The 22,998-nt window shown below is 38.0% G+C and overlaps 1 protein-coding gene across 2 annotated transcripts; it reads right to left on the reverse strand.

The window, feature by feature from the left end:
- Window positions 1-429: 429 nt before the first annotated feature.
- On the reverse strand, window positions 430-22,871 carry crtc1a (CREB regulated transcription coactivator 1a). Of its 2 annotated transcripts, none has more exons than XM_062428439.1 (14): window positions 21,570-22,871; window positions 19,476-19,586; window positions 17,109-17,236; window positions 16,503-16,562; window positions 15,728-15,822; window positions 14,911-14,996; window positions 14,775-14,815; window positions 14,108-14,292; window positions 13,800-13,945; window positions 13,435-13,527; window positions 11,520-11,615; window positions 6,733-6,816; window positions 6,404-6,584; window positions 430-5,462 (listed from the first exon to the last, which is right to left on the reverse strand). In XM_062428439.1, the coding sequence occupies exons 1-14, from the start codon at window positions 21,693-21,695 to the stop codon at window positions 5,257-5,259; spliced, it is 1,638 nt and encodes a 545-aa protein (XP_062284423.1). In that variant the 5' UTR covers window positions 21,696-22,871; the 3' UTR covers window positions 430-5,256. The 2 variants fall into 2 exon arrangements, with proteins under 2 accessions (XP_062284423.1, XP_062284422.1); XM_062428438.1 differs by having other exon boundaries at window positions 19,476-19,592.
- Window positions 22,872-22,998: the final 127 nt, after the last annotated feature.

Consider the following 22,998-nt stretch of genomic DNA (forward strand, 5'->3'; position numbering starts at 1 on the left):
TTGAAAGCGATGTCTCAGTCTAGCTCACCCCGTGGTAAACTGAGATGGTACGTTCCAGTTAGGTGAGGCTGATAAGGTAAAAGGACAGTCACTGGTTTATTGAGGGGACTAGGGAAGAGGGTAGGTGGCAGCTTGCTGTGAGGCTGCACGTTTTTTCTTTTGCTATGGTTGAAATTATTTTTGTTGTATTTCTCTGGGTTCATTTTTGCCTTTGCTTCATTAACATTTTGTGTTAGTAAACCTCACTGTTTTGTGCTTGTACTGCAGCCTGCTTTATTACATCATCCCTTTAAAGGTTTCCAGTGTCCAAATACCATCCTCTGTTTTTAATATGAGGTGGTGGCACTACACTATCCCACGTGCAAAATATCCACTGTCAGCTCTTTAAAAGTTAGTGTGGACATAGTGGACATAGTGGCAGAGGGAAGGGCAAATGCTGGACGTGATGCTGCTTTAATGCCAGTTATGGGGGCAGTGACAGTACAACTAATGCTCCAGTTCATTGTTTTCTAGTGTTGTTTGTAGTCTACTTAATGACAAAATAAGATAACAATATCTTGGCTTATTCATATATATTTATTTTCATTTCATTTACAAATAATAATGCAAAGATACAAAGACAGAAGCCTTCACACAAGAAAAATACATCAGGTACAGTTCCAACAGAAGCGTATCTTATCTTTAGTATAGCACACATTTACAGCCAACTTGGGTTCTTTTGGTCCGATTTGACAGTTAAAATAGAAAACACACAAATTGAAGAACAAAGCCTGAACCAGTCATTTTTAAAGGGTTAGCTCAAAAAAGTACCAACTTGCCAAGCTGTGCTGCAGAATGCTAGATTTTGCATATTCTATGAGCATAATGTTTCCTGTTGCTGCGAGTGCACTCGAGTAGCACAGTGCACCCCTTCACGGCAGTAAAATGCATGTGCAGTGTTTGGAGTAGTATCACTGTACTCAAAAACAAAATACATTATATAACAATTTAGCTGCCATTGTATGAGGCTTTAACCAGCAGGGATGTCCTCAAAATGCACACAAAGGATTCATAGATGTGGGTAGCCCACTGAGTGACCATACATGACTATCACTCCTCCTGATTCAGTTTGTTTTTACATGTTGTGTCACAAAGTCAGTATGTATATATATATATATATATATATATATATATATATATTTCTTACTGTATGTCTATATTATTTCTCAGACAAGATGTGTATAGTAATATTCATTACAAAATAGTGTTTGACAGCAGGTTAAAAAACATAGGCAGAACTGAGTAATTTAAAGCAAAAATATAACATGTCAAGGTATTTTCGGAGTGTGAAATTCACTATCATGCAAAAAAACAAAAACAAAAAAAAAACCAACCAAAATCCCAGGTACGGAGTAGGATATATCAGTCACATCTCTTTGCTGCAAGAATTTCAGCAATTATGGTCACTGTAAACAATTCATTGATAAGTTCAAATATTAATAATAATAATAATTTGTACCCCAATAAAAAAAATGTAATAAAGAAGAAAAAAAAGGAAAGGATATATTTAGGAGGACAGGTTGAAATGTCTCAGTATTCTTGCATGTATAGCTGTTTTGAGCTTTGGCTTTTTGGTACACCTGTTGACTTTAGTTTCAGTTAACACTGAAAGAAGGAGAGGGAGATTTACTGTAAAACTATATCCATAAAATCTCAATAGTGCCTATTCTCTACTGAGGGCATGTAGTTGCTCATAGCAAGTACAGGAAGGGGAATTTCTAGAGAATAAAAATTGAAATTAAAAGTGCTTTCAGGGCCTTGAAATGCAGACAGATGAAGTACAAAGGAAATCTAATTAATTTATACAACTTTAAAACCTCATTAAAGAGAGTATATTATTTTATGGTCGTAATATTGACATTATCATAGCACTGAAATTGCATTACTGTTTCACTGTTAAATTTGATTGTTAAAGGTCAAAATAATTTTGCTAATCTACACTGCGAGTGGTTCATATGTTGTCTTGTCGATCAAGTATTCGAAACATTCTGTGGAGAGAAAAACACACATTGCTCTGTTGTAAACTCTTGTCTCTGTAAACACTGGTGTAATACCAATGAATACCTGAACATTAATGCATAACAGGCGAAACATCAGTCAGAGCTATCTACACGAGCACAAAAAAAGTTTGGAGAAATACCAAAAACCATAAAATGGACCAACAAAGATGTCAGGCTCACGACAAAGTCTGAGGTCCAGCAGAGAATTTAGAGCCACAATGACATATTGCAGCACAGTATTTCTCAGTGCATTTTTCTCACTTTGACATCATATTACATAAAGCACGAAAAACACTGTTCCTACCATACAGCAATATACATAGCTAGTCTATAGATTCACCATGACATAATACAGCTCTGTGGGTGTTGCACAAAAAATAAGCACATACTGTATATTGCAGTGTAAAACATAGTACCAAACAAACAGCTTCCTACATGTGCATAAAAAGGCTGATTACCATATTTCTGATACTTTTAGGCTTCACTTACTGTAGCAGTTACATAGCCTATACATGACGTAGAATTAAAAAAAGACAGTTTTACCAAACAAGAAAAACGACACTTAAACGAACAAAGCTCACCCCGCCCTTCAAAGCAAATAAAACCCCAAAAAGTCAAGAGATTCATGCAATCACAAAAGTACTAAAATAGAAAAAAAACAAGCAAAAACAAACTAAAAACACTGCATCATAATTCCAAAACATGATGCATCCATAACATTAAAGTGTTGGGGGGGAAAACATCTTCAAGCTCAACTGACTCGATCACATTTGTAAGAACATTTTTGATTTAAATTGTGTGAGAATAATGGTGAAATATGCTGGCTCAGGAGGACCTTCACATACATCAACAAACAAACATAATGTCGCAGATAAGTGTTTTTTATAGTTTGGAAAATTGATGGAAAATGACTTTACAGTGTCTTAGAAAATAAACTATTCTCCTTTTATGGGTTTTTTAATAATTATTGTTCCTGCACTGAATTACAATAGGAATGCCATAAAATAAGCCCTGCACATTTCAAATGTTCTCATCTGAGAAATTGCACTATTTCTGTATTTTTTTAAATCATACATTTTAGTTGGTTAATTAGTGATTGATTTAAACATTTTTTAAATTTAATTTATTGACTCAAACCTGCTATCGCTAGCAGAAAGAGCTGCGACAGAGGGGGTTAACAAGATATTCACTGATTAAGTAAAAATGTGGCTCTTTTAAATAGACTTTTAAAATCTGTGTATGACTTTTCAAAAATAGCTATAATTTAGTTTTTTTCCCCTCCATATTTGTTTCTTTTTTTGTTTTGTTTTTTGTTTTTTTGTTTTTTTTACAAGAAGGCATGTATGATCAAAGACAGGGCAAACAGGTCCAGTGCACGTAACAGTCACAGGGGATTTGGTATATAAATTCTCATAAATAAGTGTTTTAAATAAATGCATAAAGTGCATATGGGATATCGATATTGAACTTTGCATGGGGATTTTTCTTTTTAAAGAGCAAATGCAAGAAGCCACAATAAAGAAAGACCAAAAACACATGAAACAAATAGATAAAGGGCACAGACAACATGAGCATGATGAAGAAACAGTGTCACTGTAGTGCCAACAAAACAGACAAAGTCATCTGTAAAATTTAAAACAATACGACAATAACAGTCTCCTTTGTGGGAAGAAAACGGGTGAAGATATTTGGTCCTACAGTACATGAAAGGCTAGATATGAGAGAGGCAATGAGAATGACAAGATGGCAACAACACGACTGTACAGATGTGACCTAAATACATTCTCATTGCATCAACAATGCTGTTCTAGTATAGAGGCAGTTCAATTGTCTGGAAAAATATATATATTTCAACTACACTGAGGTCACATCTTTGGGAGTAATCCAGGAAAGATTCAGTTTCTACTCTATGACACGCTCGCTGAGCCTTTTTTTTGTCTACACCTTAATAGTTTTGAAATAAAAATGTTTAAAAAGTATCAAAAGAAATATAACATGGCACCATCACTGTGCATTCTATAAGAATCATGCACATTGGCTTTCTCTATAGAAGGGTTCATTTTATCCGTTTTATATTACAGTCTTAAATCAATCACTGTAGTTTTGCATAGATTCCGTTACGCAAAATCTAATCACATTCTGTACATGTAAAATAGAAAACAAAACAAACCTGTAAACATCTATTTCATAACAAATAACTCATTTATCCATTTTGATTTGACTGATAAATGAATATGAAAAATGACACGGTAGTGACAATAGATAAACGACGGATGGATAAAGATCAGCACACCTTACAAGTACAACTAGAGTAATGCAACTGTGAATGATGGAGGCCAAACCACCTGTAAAACAGTAAAAATGACTCGACCATTAAAATGTAGTTTTTTTCTCATTTACATAATTGTCATCTTTGCATGAAAACCAAAATGTCAAGCTATTAAGGCAAAACAAGTATGCACAGTGATTTGTGATTTCATGCATAACTGATGACCGCTATTTACTATGGTGAAATCAAACTTCAGCATTTTCTAAAAATAACATAGGTGACCAAATGACTCATTTTCACTCAAGACTTGCGAGAAAATTTGGGATAAAATCAAACGAGGCATGACTTTGGCTTCTACAACAAATCAAACAGGGATTGGCGCTTGAAATCCAAACTAAATGTGGGACTGAGAAAGACCAGTTTGGCACAGAGGGAGGTTAAAACTTCACAGACCAAACCAGGTGTTTCCTCTGAGTCATTAAGCTACGCTACGGTGACAGGTGTGTGATGTACTGTAGTTAGTTTAGGGTTTGCTCTGCAGATATAATTTTGTCAATCATTGATAGAGAATAAGAGCCCAGGCTCCTTCTGCCCACATGATATTTTTGTCAAGTTTCCACAAATCAATATTCATAAAAACTAGGCATCTATAATAAATCAAAAATGGATGTGTCATTAGCAAAAAGAAGTGTACAGGATTCATACCGTAACTCAATGTCATAAGTCATAAACCATCCTCAGGTTCTGAAGAGAAGGGAGGCTGGCAACAGTCAACGCGTTTTCCTGCAATGATGTTTCTTTAAAAAGCTCTCTTGTGGGGTTTGATTGTGTCGGCTGGCGTCGAACTGACGCTCTGTCCAGATGGGGTCTCGACCGACGCACTGCAGAAATCTGCATCCCGCCCAAAGCAGCAGCGTTCGCACACCTGTGCATGAGCATGTAGAGCCGTTAGAGCCGGTCAAGGCGAAACGCGTCCTCTGTGGCGGGGTCAGTAAGGACCATGTCCGGGTCATTGAGCATGTGCAGGCCGTCAAGCGTCAGCGGGTCGATTTTCAGATCGTCCAGTGGGAACTGGGAGTCGACATCAAAGCTGACGTCTGTCGACAGTGAGCCAGTCAGGTCTTTGGGCAGGCTGGGGGGAGACTCTCCACTCACTGAACAGAAGCAAGACAGAAAATTTGAAAAAGAATGAACAGTTATAAACATTAGTAAGCATTATTAAACAGGTATTCATCTTTTAGAAGTTTTAAGGAGAAGGACGGCTTTGTTTCTAGCCCAAATTAGAGAACAAATCAAGGACAGGAAGACAAAAAGAACGTTGAGGAGTCTGGGTTGTTATTGGATACCTTAGGAAGCCTGACATCCTAACATCTTAATTATACATTTCAGTAGGAGGCAGTTTACAACAGACACAGCTAATTGTAAAATCCTGTTGAATACTATTTCAGTGGCTTTATCCAGGGATGGGCAAAGGCACTGGTTATAGTTTTGAGTGGGTTTTTTTGTTTGTTACTGTCACTCATACATTTGGCAGTCCCTACATACATACAATTTGATTGGGTGGACACCCCATCAAGATTTAACTCAACCAAAATGATTTTTACACTGTATTTCATCCTTTCAAACTCAACTTGAGAAAATATGAACAGCTCAATAGATCTGGACTTGAACTTCCTTAGTTGTAGATATGCTCATGAATGCAGCTCTGTTTTGCAGCCAGTTGTCAGTTTGATATGTCACTAGAACTCATGTTATCACAGTCATTTAGATGCTGCAATCCAATACGCTTAAGATTAAAAACAATGCAAGACGATTGAAAGCCAATTTACTGTGTATACCAGTACAATCCAACACATTATAACAGTCCTGCAATGAGTCATATCTTTGTAAAGCTTACCATGCTTACATTTTGTTCTCACAGTGTCACAAAAACTGTCACTATATCAAAACATGCAAATAGCAAGCTTCATTCTAGTCTGGGGTTTGAGATACTTCACAAAAGTATTGTATCATGTAGGTTTACAACACAAGCAGCAGCGTGCCGAGGTTCTTCAGATTAAAAAGCCACTTGCTGTGTGAGACTTAAGTGAGGCACCTGTGAGAATGATGTTGGGGATGTTGCCATGGCTACTGTAGCCCAGCTGCTGCGAGTCCTGAAGGTTGCAGTGGCCACCAGTCAAACCCATCATAAGTGCCTGTGAGTAGTTGAGGGTGGACGTCTGGTTGTACAGGTTGTCGGAGCTGATGGGGGTTTCAATCATGTTGAACTGCTCCAACTGCCAATCACAATAGAGAGAAACATTACAACATTTTCTGCTGCTGCTGTATGTACGCAACATATGACTGCTCCAAAACAAGAACAGGTTGAAAGCAGAACTAGATATGGACATTTAGGTTTTTGTCGAACACAGACGGAGCTTGTACCTGTTGAGAGAGAGCACTGGCCTGAATGGATGGGAGCTGCTGGTCGTAGAAGTCTGCAAAGACGCTGCCCAGAATGGAGTTATGCTGTAACAAATAACAAGCCAAATCTGTTCATTGAGTCTCAGATAAAGACTCCTTGTGCGACTATGAGATAAACATTTAACATAAATATGTGGAATATGAAAAGGAGACAGTAAAAGCAACAAGTGGACAGCAAACTGATTAAAATCAACTCACAACATCTGGAAATTTAAGCCTTTGGAGTTTGCTAATTCAGAGCCAACTTGCCTATATCAAACCTTTGTGTTCTGTATCTTTATGATACCATATTTGGGCATTTATTACAGAAAAGAGAAAGGCTGCTGTGCACTAGGCAACTCAAACATTACCACAACTTACACAAGATAGTGTAGTGTATATATATATATATATATATATATATATATATATATATATATATATATATATATATATATATATATATATACACACACACACACACACACACACAGATTCATATTTTTTTAATATAAGTCCATCCTTGGTCTGCTCCCCTCTTATCTTTGTGTATATCCCACTTAATACTAGTAATTATGGATTGTGCTCAGATGACACCCCTGATTCACTGAATTTGGCAAACGGGCCAGTATGTTTTCCGCCCCTGCAGCCTTGAACCACTTGTAGTGAAGGATTTAGAGTCAAATTCGACTGGGATTTATAATTTTTTCTAGGGCCCAACTGATATGGAGATTTTTGGGCTGATGCCAATATTGGGGAGTAAAAACATTCTGATATCAATATATATAGGGTGATAATCTTCTGGATACATAATATTATATACAAACACACTTTTCTTTTCAAATGTTGTTACCAAACACTTGTGACAATAATTTGTAATGCAGTTTAAGGATAAACCTGTTAAAAAAGGCGTGTGTGCAATAAGTTACTAAAAATGACTAATAAATAATGAAACTACCTCATTTACATGTGTAGGAAGCATTCCATCAGAATCTCAAAATACTGTTGGACAGAAACGCACCAAATGTCAAAAATCACTCAGCCAAAGATAACGATGGGGACGCTTACTTTCAAAAGACTCTGAATGAGCTTCCTCTACTGCCTTCTGGCCTTGGTGTTTTAATTAACACCAGCCAAATGGAATAAAATTCACATGAAATAAAGGGAATCAGTGAAAATATAATCCCCTTTGAGACTGTATTCACCCTCCACTGAGTCATCCAGTGCAAGCTCTTGAAGATTCCCATTTGAATGTCCTCATTAAACCAGCAACAGAAATTCTCCTGTTTCATCGTGGCCTCTTAATGTATAAGTAATTGGATCATATTCTCAGCCCGTGCTCCTCCTAGTTCCAAACCAAATTATCTGTGTGCGCTGCAGATGTCCCCACAGGGCAGAGCAGGATAATAGAACACAGCCTGTCAGTTGTGGTTTAGCCCAGGGATAACCTCAGGACTATGAGTGAGCCGCTTCAGCACAGGAGAGAAGTGAGACAGGGGAAGCAAAGAGCAGGACAAACATGTTCAAATGCACACACATCGCTGTCACCGTTCAAATGTATCTTTCTCAACATCTCAAACACACAAAGTCGTCATTAAGTAGAAGTAGAGCACAAAATTAGCACCAACCACAAGCCAAATTCTGGTAAAATATGCAAGTGGCCGGTAGATTTGCTTCACTCACCAGCCAAAAAAACAAATGGTAATGTCTCGAGTGGCTGATAAAATTATAATATTTATACCCAGAGTAGAAGCAAATGCTTATTTAAAATGATTCTCTGGCTACGTAAAGGTTTTCTGAAAACATATTAGCAGGTTAAAGCGGTGAATGATTTACAATACAACCTATTCACAAGAGTTTTACATTTCAAATGAACAACCCTGATCCATGTTTACCTTGGGTGTGTTTAGTTTATCTTAAAGCACCACCCTGCAAGCAAGGCTGAGTATACTAAAGATCCAACCCTGAGAAAGCTCCTCAAAAACACTTTGTGGGGGGGATTAACATCTCCTGTAAGGTTCCCTCAAATCCCCATGCTTGTGCAAAACCACAATGAACACAGAGATTTGATGAACATAGAAAAAAACTCCAGTACAGACTCTGTAATATAGCAAGACTGGGGAGGAAAACAGGAGATGCACAATACCACAAAAGCAGCAGAGAAGGAAGGTCAAGGACACAGCTACATCACAACACATAAATGACACTGAGTGTGTAAAGAGACTGGTGGTCAGATCTGGGCAAAACAGGAACTACACAGGCTTCACAATGTATCAGTGTTTCATGTCATACCATGCATTACTTTCATATTGAAAACTGTGACTTGTTTTTTGTGTGAATGACGACATGAATTACTTGACAAAGCTAGATGTCCTGGAATACTTATTTAAAATATTTATGATGTCATGTGTTAAAGCAGGTACAATTGTGATTTTCATGCTACTACATGTGCAAATGTCAACTGTGAAAAAGGCCAAATGTGTTGCATATTGATTTAAAAAAAAAAAATAGGTCTTCTTGTTACTATGAGTTTTGCCTCTTTTCTCTCTTACATAAATACAGAAAAAGAGCAAGGAACAAACTAAATAAATAACTATTTAGCTAACTTTAAAGGGAGAAAGTCTGTTTTGATTTGATTCCTATTGTTCAAGTGACATACTTTACAATTTACTGTGGAACTGATGTGCAGAGTCCAAAACAAATTTCCCCATGTTTCCCCAAATCTTGATCTTGATCTTTTTTGCCCAGATCTGCTGATGTCGACACAAGAAAGCAGCTACAGAGTCCTACTCGGCAACGATCACCACAGAACTACGATGCAAGGGACGGTGACGTTTATACAGAGCGAGCCAGCGACTCGTTGGTTCACACGCCCTTACTTGAGGCGAGCCGCCAGGTGAGAAGCCTTGATTGGAGACAGGGGAGGTTGGAGACTGATTGGCAGAGGATCCGACCCTACTGCGGTACTGTTGGAGGGGGGCCTGATACAAGAGGATATGAGTTATTCACATTGGAGGAGGTTTGTCGCTGGCGTCTGTGTGAATGTGAATATGGAGTTTTGTTCCGTCTGTAATGCTTGTCTTAATGTGAGCTGCTGTGTGTTGTGTAGAGGGTTATGAGAATCATAAACAGCAGGCTGAGGAGTTACTGAAATACTGACGGATCTCTCCACAGTCTGTTATGGTCACAACCCTGCATAACTGAGTGAGGATACTAATGAATGCCGAGGATAATAGAATGAAGGAAAGTAAACACCATGTACTACAGTATATGTCACATCAATACTTGAATAATACTGAAAAGGCTATTGTGGAAAAAGCAGATTAATTAGAAGAAATAAACTGAACATCTCTTCTGTTCTCTCTTTTTGTCACGCTTCTCATTCACCAAAAAATACCACTGCATTATTTCCATTATCAATTAATCTTTTTATTAATTATTTTTCCCAATTATCGATTAATTGTTTATTCTATAAAATGTCAGACAATGGTGAAAAAATGTCCTACAGCCCAAGGTGATGTCTTCAAATGTCTTATTTTGTCAAAAACCAGAAGATTTTCAGTGTACAGTTAGAAAAAACAGAGAAAAGCAAGAAAATCTTTGTATTTGAGAAGCTGAAACTTTCTGCTTACAAAAAATGACCAAAATAATTAACTGATTCTCCAAATAGCTACCGATAAATCTTTGTGGAGCAACTAATCGATTAACCATCGAATTGTTGCGGCTCTAAAACAAAGAATATTTGCACAAACCAACAAAAACAAAGATAAAATTCTCATGAAATTCAATTCTGATCACAAAATCAACTTGACTTGCCATAAGCAATGCACCCCCATAACTGTGGAGAGAAAAATATGAGAGCTACTATTATATCAAATAACAGATAAACTATCAAGTAATTCAGATTTAGAGGTGTATCAAATAAGACTGGCAATCTCTTATCACTCAAACGCCAACAGGAGTTCAAACCTCCACATTCCTAATCTATTGATAGATAAGCTATCAAAATATTGGTAGCATGAGATAGAGAAGTGATAGAGCAGTTCAAGGTCTATTGATACTGATGTAACAAATGTGATGAGAATTGTTGTGTTAGTCCAGTTTGAACGCGAAAATTGCTATAACAGTATCACAGCTAAAATGCACATCTTAGAAATGGAGGCAAATACATCCAAAATCATCTCTGAAAACAAAACAGCACATAATATAAACTAGATGAGTCTGTTATTCATGGTTAAATTAACAGAACATTGGGACTAAGCTGCAACCCTGCTGTGTTTCCTCACAATGTTTCCTTTGACCCCACACTGCAAAGTCTATCACTGAGATGAAGTGAATGTAGGCCACTTCATTTCTGCACTAATCCAAACACATTCCCACTGCAACAGAAGCAGAGCAGCGAGAGCCAAGATCTGAAGGACTTACAGTGCCTTGCAGACGTATTTCCATTCCTTGATGTTTTGCACATTTTGCTGTGCTTCTATTTCTTACAATCATTTCAGTTCTTTTGTGTAAGTTCTGTGCATGAGCATGCCAAATAAAAAATGGACAAGCACAGTTTTGTTTTGTTTTTGATGTAAATGAAAACTATTTATACAACCAATGCAATCTAGAGCAACTTATCAAGGAGTCTGAATACTAACAAAGTGCATCACTAAAATCAACGCACTAAAAGCATTTGAAAACTTAAATTTCAGGAGGAACGGGAACCGGCTGTCGCTGTGTTGCCGTCATAATACGACGCTGTGTGATATGTGTCCTCCACTCACTGTGTTCATGTCGATGGTCATGGTTTGTGAGGAGGTCTGGTTGTCTGACGTGGAGCAGGAGTTCACAGAGGACGGCAGCTGGACCAGGCCTGTCTGCTGCAAATTCAAGAGTGATAAACAAAGATTCAGTCATAAAAAAGTTACAGCCATCACGAAGCAGTTTATAGATATAACTGGTGATAATGGCTTATCACAGTTACACTATATTAGGATCTGCCTGTGTTTCATTTGCAGGGTATAAATGGCTACAGGCTACATTTTTATGTATTTCATTTTTAAATTCAAGTTTTAAACTAGTTTTGTTTTTTATGTGTGGTCATTATTACACTAATTTAATTCTCAGTGGTTTTATATCATGTACAAGCTGTATATTTGTAACAACTCATTAATTAACAGATTTATAGCATCCCTCTGAGAAGAGAGATTTGCTTAATACTGTATGTTTTCATCAAAACAAATATCGTTATTCATTTTTAACTGTCAAATATCAAGAAAACATAGATTTTGAGAAAATCTCCATCAAAGGGTTTTACTTGAGGATGTGAAGTGTTGATCCAAGGACAGAGAAGAGTGTCGACAAATTAGGTGCTACCTTATCATTAACAAAATCCCTAATTCCACAAATGTTTAAGGATTTTTCAGACATGTGGGAACACTTAGTACAATATGAGTGAGAGAGACTGTAAAACAGAGTAGCGTCTGTTCGGAATTAACTGCAATTTAGCGATACACCTCTCAACAAGCAGCTGGGGTGACAGATAACATGACAGAAGTCTGTGCGCTGCTGGTAATTTGAGACTTATTTTCAGCACAACAAAATGTGTCCCTTTTGTTAATTATAGAGAAATCAAATTAGGAAAATGATTCCAACGGAAAACATGGTTGAAGGTCAGAACACATCATCTTCATTCACAACAATGTGTCCTGTTGTGATCTCAGATATTCATTTCTTCACAATCTGCCTAGATGTGGATGCTGCCATTCAATGCATGTAATGTATCACGAGAACTGGATGACAGAACAGAAACTGCCTTTAAAGAGGCTAATCTGAAAAACGGTTTTGTTTTTCATTTTTGCTATTTTGCAATAAATTACGTTTATATTTAATAGTCAACAAAAATGTATGAAGAAATTATTTGTCCTAATTAGTTTAAATAATAGGTAATTGATTTTCAAAAGTCTTAGTGTAAAAGGTTATATTATGGTGGTTAAAAAACTGGAGTTGAGATTTTGGCAGAACTTCAGGGTTGAGATTACTGTATTTTAGGTGGTGGAGTTTGTTGATTATGATATATACATCTTGGAAATAAGCACTGCTTACAAGAGCTGACATTTGGGAAAGTAAAATCATTCAGGCATGAATTTATTTGCAAACAAGCACATTTGTTGAGAGATTCAGATTTGATTTGATTTGACATGGACTTACGAGAGTTGAATTTATGCATCAAAAGACCAATAACTGCATTCTTCCAATGTGATATACTCATAAATATTGCACAACTTAGACATAATGATGAACTCTCGCATTCATGAATTAGCTGAATTTGTATTAATTGCGATTACAAGATTGCACAAATGAAGGAACTGATGAACGAGAAAGCAACTAAAAAACAGGCATTGATGTCAGTTTACAAAAACTGGAAAACGATCTCGAAAATGAAGCAAACAAATCTGTAAAGGACAAATCAGCCACCTTCATCCGCTAAGGTTACCAATCTTGTTAATACATTCAGTGAAGTTTGGTGTTTTATGTATTCATGTGTTTAATGTATGAAGCGACACCTGTGATTCAGATTTCAAAAACCACAACTTACATTGTGGATAAATCCTGTTATTTCTCTCTCCTAAGATAAAAATCTATCTCAGCTGGGTATGCTTTGGGTTTTTGAAGGTAAAGTGCTGGAGAGAAACTCACCTGCTGGCTCTGGTGGGTCTGGGACGACGGCTGCTGGTTGAAGAAGGCATACTGGGACAGCTGCTGCTCGAGGTTCATGGCGTTGATGGCCGCCTGGCAGAGAGCAGAGCATAATGCATCGCATTCATTATTTGTGGGCTATTCAGTTGAAGGATTCATGCATACAATTTGTAAATATCTCATATTTTATACCTACATAATGAAAACAAAATTGTATCTTTTGTATTTTAGACACCACACACATAGCCTCATAACTGTAATATAAAAAAGTCCATGTGAACCACTTGGAATTGAAATCAACAATCAATTAAGATTACATGATTGATTTTCTAGGGAAAGGGGTCAGGGCAGAGACTCGACTGTACCTGAGATAGAGTGAGAGGTGGAGATGTCGGGGAGAGCTGCAGGTTCTGGTGCTGGTGGGAGTCTCCTGTGTTCAGGATGAGAGGAACCATGTTGTCCTGCCCAGACTGTATCTCCATGGTTACTGTGGGCTGAGAGCTGTTCACTCCTACCCAGCACACAAAGAATGGCATAAGGAAGGAGTTTTTTAAAAGCACACATAGAGTCTGAAATCAGCACCAAAATTTGGTAAATGTTGAGATGAAAAGTCATTGACGTGCTGCAAATTTTTACACGTTAAATGTGTACGGGTGACTGTTTGCGGTGTTACCTTGTGCGTTCACCAGTGTGCGGTTGGAGGAGGTGAACGAGGCGGCTGCAGTATCATCTGAGTCCAGTGGGGTGGGCAGCGGAGGAGGGAACTGGATGTTGGTCAGGTCAGGCAGTGAACCGCCTGTGTTGTGGGCAGCTGGTTTTAGTGAAGTGGTCAACTGCTGGTCCGGAGACGGGAATATGCTGCAGGAAACAGACGGGTTTAGTGAACTTGTCAGCGATGACAAGATTAGCGCACTGTAAAATGTCAATAATGAGATGAAGGAACAGACACATACACACTGGATAGCTTATGTAGATTACTGAGCAAGTCTTAAAAAGGATTTCCAATACAATCAACCCAGAAATATTTGCCTCGTGGGGCTTTTCCTACTGCTTCTGGCTACACACTCCATTACTTTGGAAGTTGGGCGAGTAAATGAAAATTATGTTGAATTACAGTCAGATGGCTTCAATTTAAAGCTATGTTTTATTCATACTTGTTCAGATGTGTAAATATGCACTCATTTGAAGCAGATTGTGACACAACAATTACTTCCAATGATGTCCGACATTGTAACAATGCAGCTAGAGCTAAAACATTCTCATCGACATTATGTTAATCAGACTTTAGAAAATGTAACCTCAGACTACCTCTGAAGAGAAAAAAACAGTAAAATGCTCACTGGATTCCTGGAACTTTGCAGGGCTTGGACCTTGAAATGTTCTGAAAGGGAAAAATATAATTTATAGCAAGAGTATTGTAGAAAACAACAGATAAAAACAGATAGAAACATATGTATGTGAGTTTAGATGTTACACCTTTTTGCAGTCCCAATTCTGTTCTTGCCCATCTTCATCAACATTCTGTTTAATTGCTTCAGACCCTGGTACAGTTAACAGGAGAACTGGAGAGATGGAGAAAAAAATATGTCTTCAGTCTCTTGGGTCTACAGATGTCCAGCCTGTTTGAGCGTATAATAATCACAGCCCACATGTCCTCATTTATTATGATCAAGGCATATTTAACCACAAAATGTAACACAAAGAAGAGAAGGAAGGAAGATAACAGAAAATAGGAAGAAAGAAAGACTGAAAGTCTGACAGGAAAGTAAAAGATAAGGCTTATACTAAATGTGAGAATAAGAAAATGTATCCAAGGAGATTCATACAAAATGAATCAAAGTGCTCCTGACATCAAAATCATCTGCCTCACGCTGCCATTAGCGCTAAAATTCATCGGACACTTGAATGCAGCCTGTCTTCTCAGCAGCAATTTTCCTCCTCTGCCTTCAAAGCCACATTCAAACCCTTTCATCATACACTGGAGGGCCCTCGACTGAACCGTCAAGAGAAAAGCAGCAAAATAGCACACAAATAAACAAGCTTACAACAAAACAACCCCAACATCCATCACCACCCACTGCAGATCATTTAAAAAAAACACCTGAACAGTCTGGTCTGGTTAACAAAGGACTCATTTGAAGTAGAGCTACACAACATCTCGGATATGTGATAACAGCTTATCGCATTACAGTTTTACTCTTAAACTCGTGCCTGCCCTATCATGTTTGGTAGCTCAATGAAAAAAGAAGTTTGAATTATAAACCTGAAAAAACAACTCTGAGATAATTTGTACCTCGTTTTGGCTGGAGCTCCTGTGATCCTCCAGTGAAGGAGGCCTGCTGGGCAGGAGTTAGTGTGCTCTGGTGCAGTGCTGAGTCAGAGTTTGTCCTGCAGCGCAAGAATTTGCACAATGACACAATGCAAAGTGTAGTAAAATCAGAGAAACCCAATACTGTATTTTTAGAAGCAGGGAAACACATATCATTCAACTCCTATAAAAAAACAAAAAACAATGGTGTTTAGCAGCAGCTGCAAACACTTTTTACACAAAATTCAACTGGCATAAACCATAATTAACAACACAATTTAGCTATTATGACTGATTTTCAAACTCATTGAAAATGACTCTACATTGGTCTACAAGAACCACTCAGTTGGCACATCATGCTGTGTGCAAAAGTTTAAAATCATGTTTCTTCATGACCAAACTGAGTTTAAGTACAGAAGTCACAATCAAATATGTTGTGACTTTAAAACAAGAATCTAGTACAATGTGATCCTTTGTTATGGTTTATGAATAAAAAATGTAAATTCAGCATGTTTGTTTATGATAGTCTACTGTAAAAGTAAGTCATGAAATGTGTGATGTTGCAGTATGTGTTATTGATAGATATCATTTGTATGTTCCCATCATTAATGTAAATATGTCTTATACTGCTGATTTGACAGGGTAGGAAGTCATAATTCTAAGGCTATGTGAAGGCTGTATTAAGATCATTACAAAAAGAGTAAACAGTAACACACACAGTCATGCAGAGACAGTGTTTTATCATTTGACGCTGTCTTACCTCCTCCAGCTGGTATCAGGTGGCGGCGACAGATATACTGAGCCATATGGACAGCTGTCAATGTGAAATCGCAGGTTAAGAAAATACAGCTGGCCCGACTCAGTGCATGCATTCCTGTGAATTCTTTTAACTAAGACAGTCGTATTAAAAAGTGAAGTAAATAAACCAGAACATGATTAAAGTGAGAAATAATGAGCTTCACAGGGCTTGATGTTTTTCAGGGCTTGAAATACTGACTGGCTCACTGTACATGCTCCTTATTACAGACCTTCCTGCCAAATATATTCATAATTTGACTTTAATTACATGCTGGCGTAACGTACAAGCATGCACAAAAACAAGTTTGGTAATTCTGACCCGTTTTACCCAAATAATCCCATATAGAAAAAGCACAGGTAGGGCGTTAATGTTGAACTGCACTTCAATATGTGTTAATGGGGATGGACAAAATATTTAAGAATATTTCAGTATAACACAATACCATTCACTGGTTCACAGTTTGGATACTTATATTGATTGATCACCCAGCTCTACTGCAGGGTGATGAAACACAGGTGCTTTCACTTACTTTGTCTGAGTAGTAAGTAACAGAAAGCTTTAAAGGATATCTGGCGGCCATGTTTGTCAACAGACAGGGGCTTTCCGTGGGGCGATGTGATGCGGCTCCGGTCTCGGTAGACCCTGTCCACCAACCCATGGTGTCGCGTCGATCTGTTGGTGTCCAATCCTGAGTTCTAACAGAGAGAGAAAAAAGGGAAAAAATTTGAATTACTTGATCAAATTGTGAACGTTTCCTTCCATTTCCAAGCTAATACTTTTGATGGAAGGTTTCCCAATGAGTCCCCAATATAATAATAATAATGATAATAATAATAATAATAATAATAATACATACATACAATACACAAAAAGCAGCTCAAAGTGCTTTACAGGAGAAAATAAAATCAAAGGCACAGGTATTAAAATGACAAAGACATGAGGGGCAATTCTATAAATAGCAAAGAACAATAAAACAATTAAAATCATAATAAGGGTATAAAGGTATTTAAGAATATCAGGAATAATATGAATGTCAAATAAAAACAGTGATGTGAAAAAAAAAAATTAATTAAAAGCAAGATCATAAAAATAGATCTTGAGCTCTTGAGATCTTGTTTCTTAAAACTATCAACATAAGTTGCTTTTCTAATTTGTGATGGGAGTATGTCCCAAACCTTTGGTGCATAAAAACTGCTTCCCCGCACTTTTTGTAGTTCATTTTTGGAACATTTAGCACTACATGACCTACAGGGACAGTTTAGAACATACTTGAATAAGCAATTAGTAATGTTTGAAGGTGCAGAACCATTAAGAGCCTTATAAATATATTAAAAGAATTTTAAAATCAGTGACACAGCAAGCCTGTGTAATGATGCTAAAACTGGAGTAACGTGATTTCTTTTCTGTATGAGCTGCAACCTATCAGTGTTTTGTTTTTTTAGGTAATCTTGAATGAAGTGCATTACAATCATCCAGGCGAGAAAATACAAAAGCATGAGTCATCCTTCTGGCATCTTCCAGTGTAAGGTAGGGTCAAACTCTATTATCTATTGATTATATGTGGATTAAAATGTAACTCGGAGTCAAGAATAACACCCAGGGTTTATTTTTGGTTTTTGGTATTCTACTTCTGCCTTGTTCTGGGTGCCAGACCAGAAGTTTTCTAAAAACCTTTTTTCTCTGTTCACTTGTACCAATTATGAGAAGATCTGTTTTGCTCATCCACTGTTCCACATTAGAAAGGCACTTTATAAAGGGATTCAATGCATCAGAGTCATCTGGCACTACAGATAAAGACAACTGAGTGTCATCAGCATAACAACAATAATTCACACCATGATCACCAACAATTTTACCAAGTGGTAGCATATACAAACAAAATAATACCAAGACCAAGAACTGAACCTTCCACAGTACTAAAAAAGCTATCGTGCTTTCCAGAGACATGGTCGCCATCTTCTGCCAGTAAGGTATGCGTTAAAACTTTATGCGACAAATCCAATTTTCAAGTCAGTCTAGAAGAATTTTGTGATCTACTATGTCAAATGCAGCAGAAGTATAAGTCAAGAAGTATCAGAATGCACCCTTTTTTGTTATCTGCGCTCACTCTAAGATTAGGGGTCTCATTACACTAACAAGTATAGTGCCTATGAAAGACTCAAAAATGCCTGTAAAATTAAAAATGAGGATCTGAAAATTGCCCATGATGATAAGCATCCTGTTTGTGTTGTGTTTCAGAATAGTTTGTTAGACTAGTGTCATACAGATTTTTTAATACAATCTTATCAAGCTATTCATGTCATTAAAATACATAGTTTTTACAAAATTCAAAGGGTGTGTACAGGCGGTGCTTGAACTTCAACACTGTCCCATTAGCTATTTGCACTTGTTGGTGTGCGATAAATAAATCCTTTATCATTCTTATTGGTACAAAGACTTTAGTGACCTCATGTAACTAACAGGCCAAATTCAACCTGAGCAGAGGTCTCATTAGCCAGAATTGACTGCACACCTGTGGAGGAGACCTGGGCATGTACAGTAACTTGGATTAAGTGTTTGCCTGTCTTCACATGTATGTTTTAATGCATCAGATATGAGACAATTGTATTTTCTATGATGTAAATGGAAGACATTAAAGCAGATACACTAGACAAAGCTTTTGTACACTAGAACACTGTAACGCTTGACAAACACAGCTGTGGATGATTACAGTAAAACACGTCTAAGCTAAATGTTAATTTAATCAGTTCACCAAATTAATCATGTTCTGTGCAAACAGTATAACCTCGATTAAGCCAGAACTGTTGTATTACACTGCATTAGTTTCAGTTGGATGCAACAAATCAAATTGTCAACCGAATGTATCCATACTATCTCAATATTTGCCTTAAAAAAAGAAAAACAGTGAAGAAGAAAGCATAAATAATCTATTACCTGAAAAGACACATCGACAGCGCTGCTTCCAATCTGATTGACGTTTGGCAAAGATCCTCCATAGTACTGCACACGGTTCGGTCCCAGCTGCAAATACTGAGTCTTCTGCAACTGTAACTGGAAGCAAAACAACACAAGGTAAGACAAGAGGGTAGTATGCACACCTTACACAAGACATATATATCATAGCAAGTTCATGCTCCAGAGAAAGAAAAAAAACAAACACAATTGTTCTTGAAAAGTTGATATAGGCTCCTCTATTTCCTGTTGTCAGCATGACAGCAGAATGTGACTTCACTTTAACATGTAAAGAGATGATAAGAAACTTTAGGTGGAAGAACAGCACTTTAGAGAGTGTTCAATATCGCTTCCAAAAGCAAGCTCCCCAAACTGCCTCCTGGCAGTGTTTATTTCAAAACAGCCTCCAGTTCCATTTCCCATCAGAGAAACCATAACCGGTCAATTACATTTTCTCATGCAAGCCCACTGCTCACTGTTGGCAGGGCAGAAAATCTAATAATAACAATTACTAAGCCTGCATCGCTGGTGTAGTTTGATAAGTCTCCAACCTGAGAGTGTATTTCTTTAAACATGTTTTGTTTTTTTAAACAAAGAACAGAGATACTGTCACATCTCCGGATCAAAAAGACAATCCTTTCAACCGCAGCAAGACAGGTGCAGAAAAGCTGAGAGAGAGAGAGAGAGAGAGAGAGAGGCAGACAGAGGCTGAAGGGGAGAGGGATGGGGTGGAAAGGGTGAAACTCTAAACCTGATGCCTGCTTCACAAAGGTCTAACTTTGACTCAGACCAGAGCTTCCTACCACTTGTCCGTGCATTAATGCAAAAAAAAGAGAAGAAAATCCACATCAGGACCTCCATCAGGGTGAATAAAATATATTTTGTGACCAACCTGTGTAAACACACACCGCAAAAAACACACTGTACTGCTGATAGAAGCACAGGTGTTACTAATAACATTAACGATGGACTCTGTTCAGCCAAGTGTCCCCATGAGCCATGATAATGAACCCACAGGCACAAGACCAGGACCCTGAAACTACAACAGCAGACATGTCACAGCGGGAAAAAGTTTTCCCTGTGACATGTCAAAATGTCTTGTCTGAAAAATGCACATAGAATGTCTTGGTTTTGTTGTTTTTTGGCTGTTGCTCAGATCGAATTTCCAATTTTTAAGCCTGAATCTGTGCTTAGCATTTGTCTTGTATTCCTAACACACAGACTAAATAAAACACAGATTTCTTTAAATAATAGCTTTGATTGCTATAATGAAAAATAATCCAATAGCGTCTCCATAACAGCAAGAATACATTGTGATATTCAGTTGTTATTTTTCTCACATGCACAGTCCTCATCTGTATGTTGACCGGTACAGAAAACAATGTTTCCTGTGTATAGTTTTGTTTAAAGTCTATCTGCCCACCATGTATCCACTCAACAGCAGTCACAACTGAAGACCATCCTCCATAGGATTTATTTTGGAGGCCTGTGCTGTTTGTGGCTTAAATTTCACTTAATCTGCTGGCCTTCATCTTTGGTGTGTGGATGTCAGTCATGTTGCAGAGTGCACACAGGCCTAAGGACCTGTCAGACAAGTTTACTAAGCCACGGCGCGCACACACCTCAACATATAGCCACTCCTACCAAAATGATTCTATATGAAAGATAAACGTCTGGTTTAGTAGGTAACGTCGTTTTGTCTAATCACCCCCTCTCTGAGAGCACGAGACGAGGAAAAAAGCATAGCTGCAGTTGGGCGCGAGCTGTCAAATACGCATGCACTCCCCTTTGCTTCTCTTGCGTGGGACAAAAATTGAAATAACTTTTTGGGACGAGGGTCCCTGACATCCATCTGTACATTACAGGACCAGTCACCTCCTGCCAGCTCTGGTCGTGGTGGTCCGCAGGAGAGAAAAGGCTCCAGCTGGCAGGAAGCGTCGTTTGTTATTGTTTACCTATCCTGCCTGGCTGCGTGCAGCCGCCGCGATTCTAATGCACATTTGACAGCTCGCACTGAAAACAAACGCAGAAGAGGTGGCAGGTTAGGGGGGAAAAGGCAGAAACCGGTTTCGTTACCCTCGCTGCCCGGGTAATGCTGAGGTCTTTCATCACTTCTTCAAATGCCGCCGTCTCCTCCGCCTGCTTCTGGTTATGTAAAGCGATTTTCTCGCTGAATTTCCGCGGATTGTTCGAAGTCGCCATGTTTCGCTCTTCTGCTCCGTTTTCCTTCAGTGGTCAGTGTCAAGTCACACGGAGTGAGGACACGCTACTTCCGGTGAGATGTACAACAAAACACAAGTGTAATTTAAAGGACCAGTGTGCAGGATTAATAGGCATCCACGGCTCTGTTTACATGGCATTAACATTCGTCTCCAGTGATCCGATTACAAGTGGACAGCTGAGACATTGCCGATCACAAATGTTTTTTATTATGTATCTTGAGCTGACCACTTGTGTCTAAAAAATATGTCACATCACCACAATGTAAAGCGTCGAGTAGGAATTCGCAGGCGGGGCCAGCAGTGGAAACCCATACTGTTCATGTTCAGTGGGTCACATACCCCTTGAAGTCAACCCTGAAGCTAGAAACTTTATGAACCAGCTGAGCAATTCTTATCAGACTGAATAGATGCCATTTTCAGTCCAGTATCCAGCTATTATAATGCATCCATGAAGAAGAGCCACTCCCTCTGTAGATATAAAGGGCTTGTTGTAAGGTAATTTTCAGGTGATTAGAAACATGTTTGTGAATATTATTTTCCATTTCTTTCAAATCTGTCCAACTAGATGCCACTAAATTCTACAGATCGTTCCTTTTACTCAACTATTTAGTTGCAACAAACCTATAGTTTTATTTTGAAGCCAGGGTCGTCTGTTTTCCGGTATCTTCCCGATTGTTTCTCGCGGGCTTCACGCAGCTGCTTCGGTGATGTTTGCGTGCTCACGTCGTTGCGCGGGGGTGTAGTGGAGGCGCACTGCACATCTGGACTGCGGAACAACCGCAAAATTCACTTTTTGAGGAAATACGAGAGTGCGCGTGTGTCTCATTATTATTATTATTATTATTATTATTATTATTATTATTATTATCATTATTGAAGTCGAGCCTGTTAGTAATGGCCATAAGGAGAGCCATATGATACTGAGGATTCCTGTATCCAGCTGTCCCCAACCAGATATTGTTAATGTTTATCTTATGCAAACATGCAGGAACGTTAATGGCATAGCAAGCAGCAACATAACAGACACATGAGCAGACAACAGTGGGAAAGTTTCACTTCACTTTAGAACTTAAACCTAAGATTCTTAACGTCTCCCTTATTTTTGTCATGTCATGTTTTTTTCTATTAATATTTTTTGTGGTAAACTGTCTGCACAGTAGCAGATATGCACTACCGTTCAAAAGTTTGGGGTCACCCAAACAATTTTGTGTTTTCCATGAAAAGTCACACCTATTCACCACCATACGTTGTGAAATGAATAGAAAATAGAGTCAAGACATTGA

This window comes from Scomber scombrus, chromosome 11, assembly GCF_963691925.1.
Source record: "Scomber scombrus chromosome 11, fScoSco1.1, whole genome shotgun sequence".
Classification (NCBI taxonomy): domain Eukaryota; kingdom Metazoa; phylum Chordata; class Actinopteri; order Scombriformes; family Scombridae; genus Scomber; species Scomber scombrus.

Excerpts from the sequence above, each read along its gene's own strand:
- crtc1a (XM_062428438.1), bottom strand. The coding sequence starts at position 21,695 with ATGGCGACTTCGAACAATCCGCGGAAATTCAGCGAGAAAATCGCTTTA. Across the intron at positions 14,997-15,727 it reads GGAGCTCCAGCCAAAACGAG|TTCTCCTGTTAACTGTACCA; the intron begins GTACAAATTATC and ends CCATCTCTCCAG. Across the intron at positions 14,816-14,910 it reads AGAATTGGGACTGCAAAAAG|AACATTTCAAGGTCCAAGCC; the intron begins GTGTAACATCTA and ends TTTCCCTTTCAG.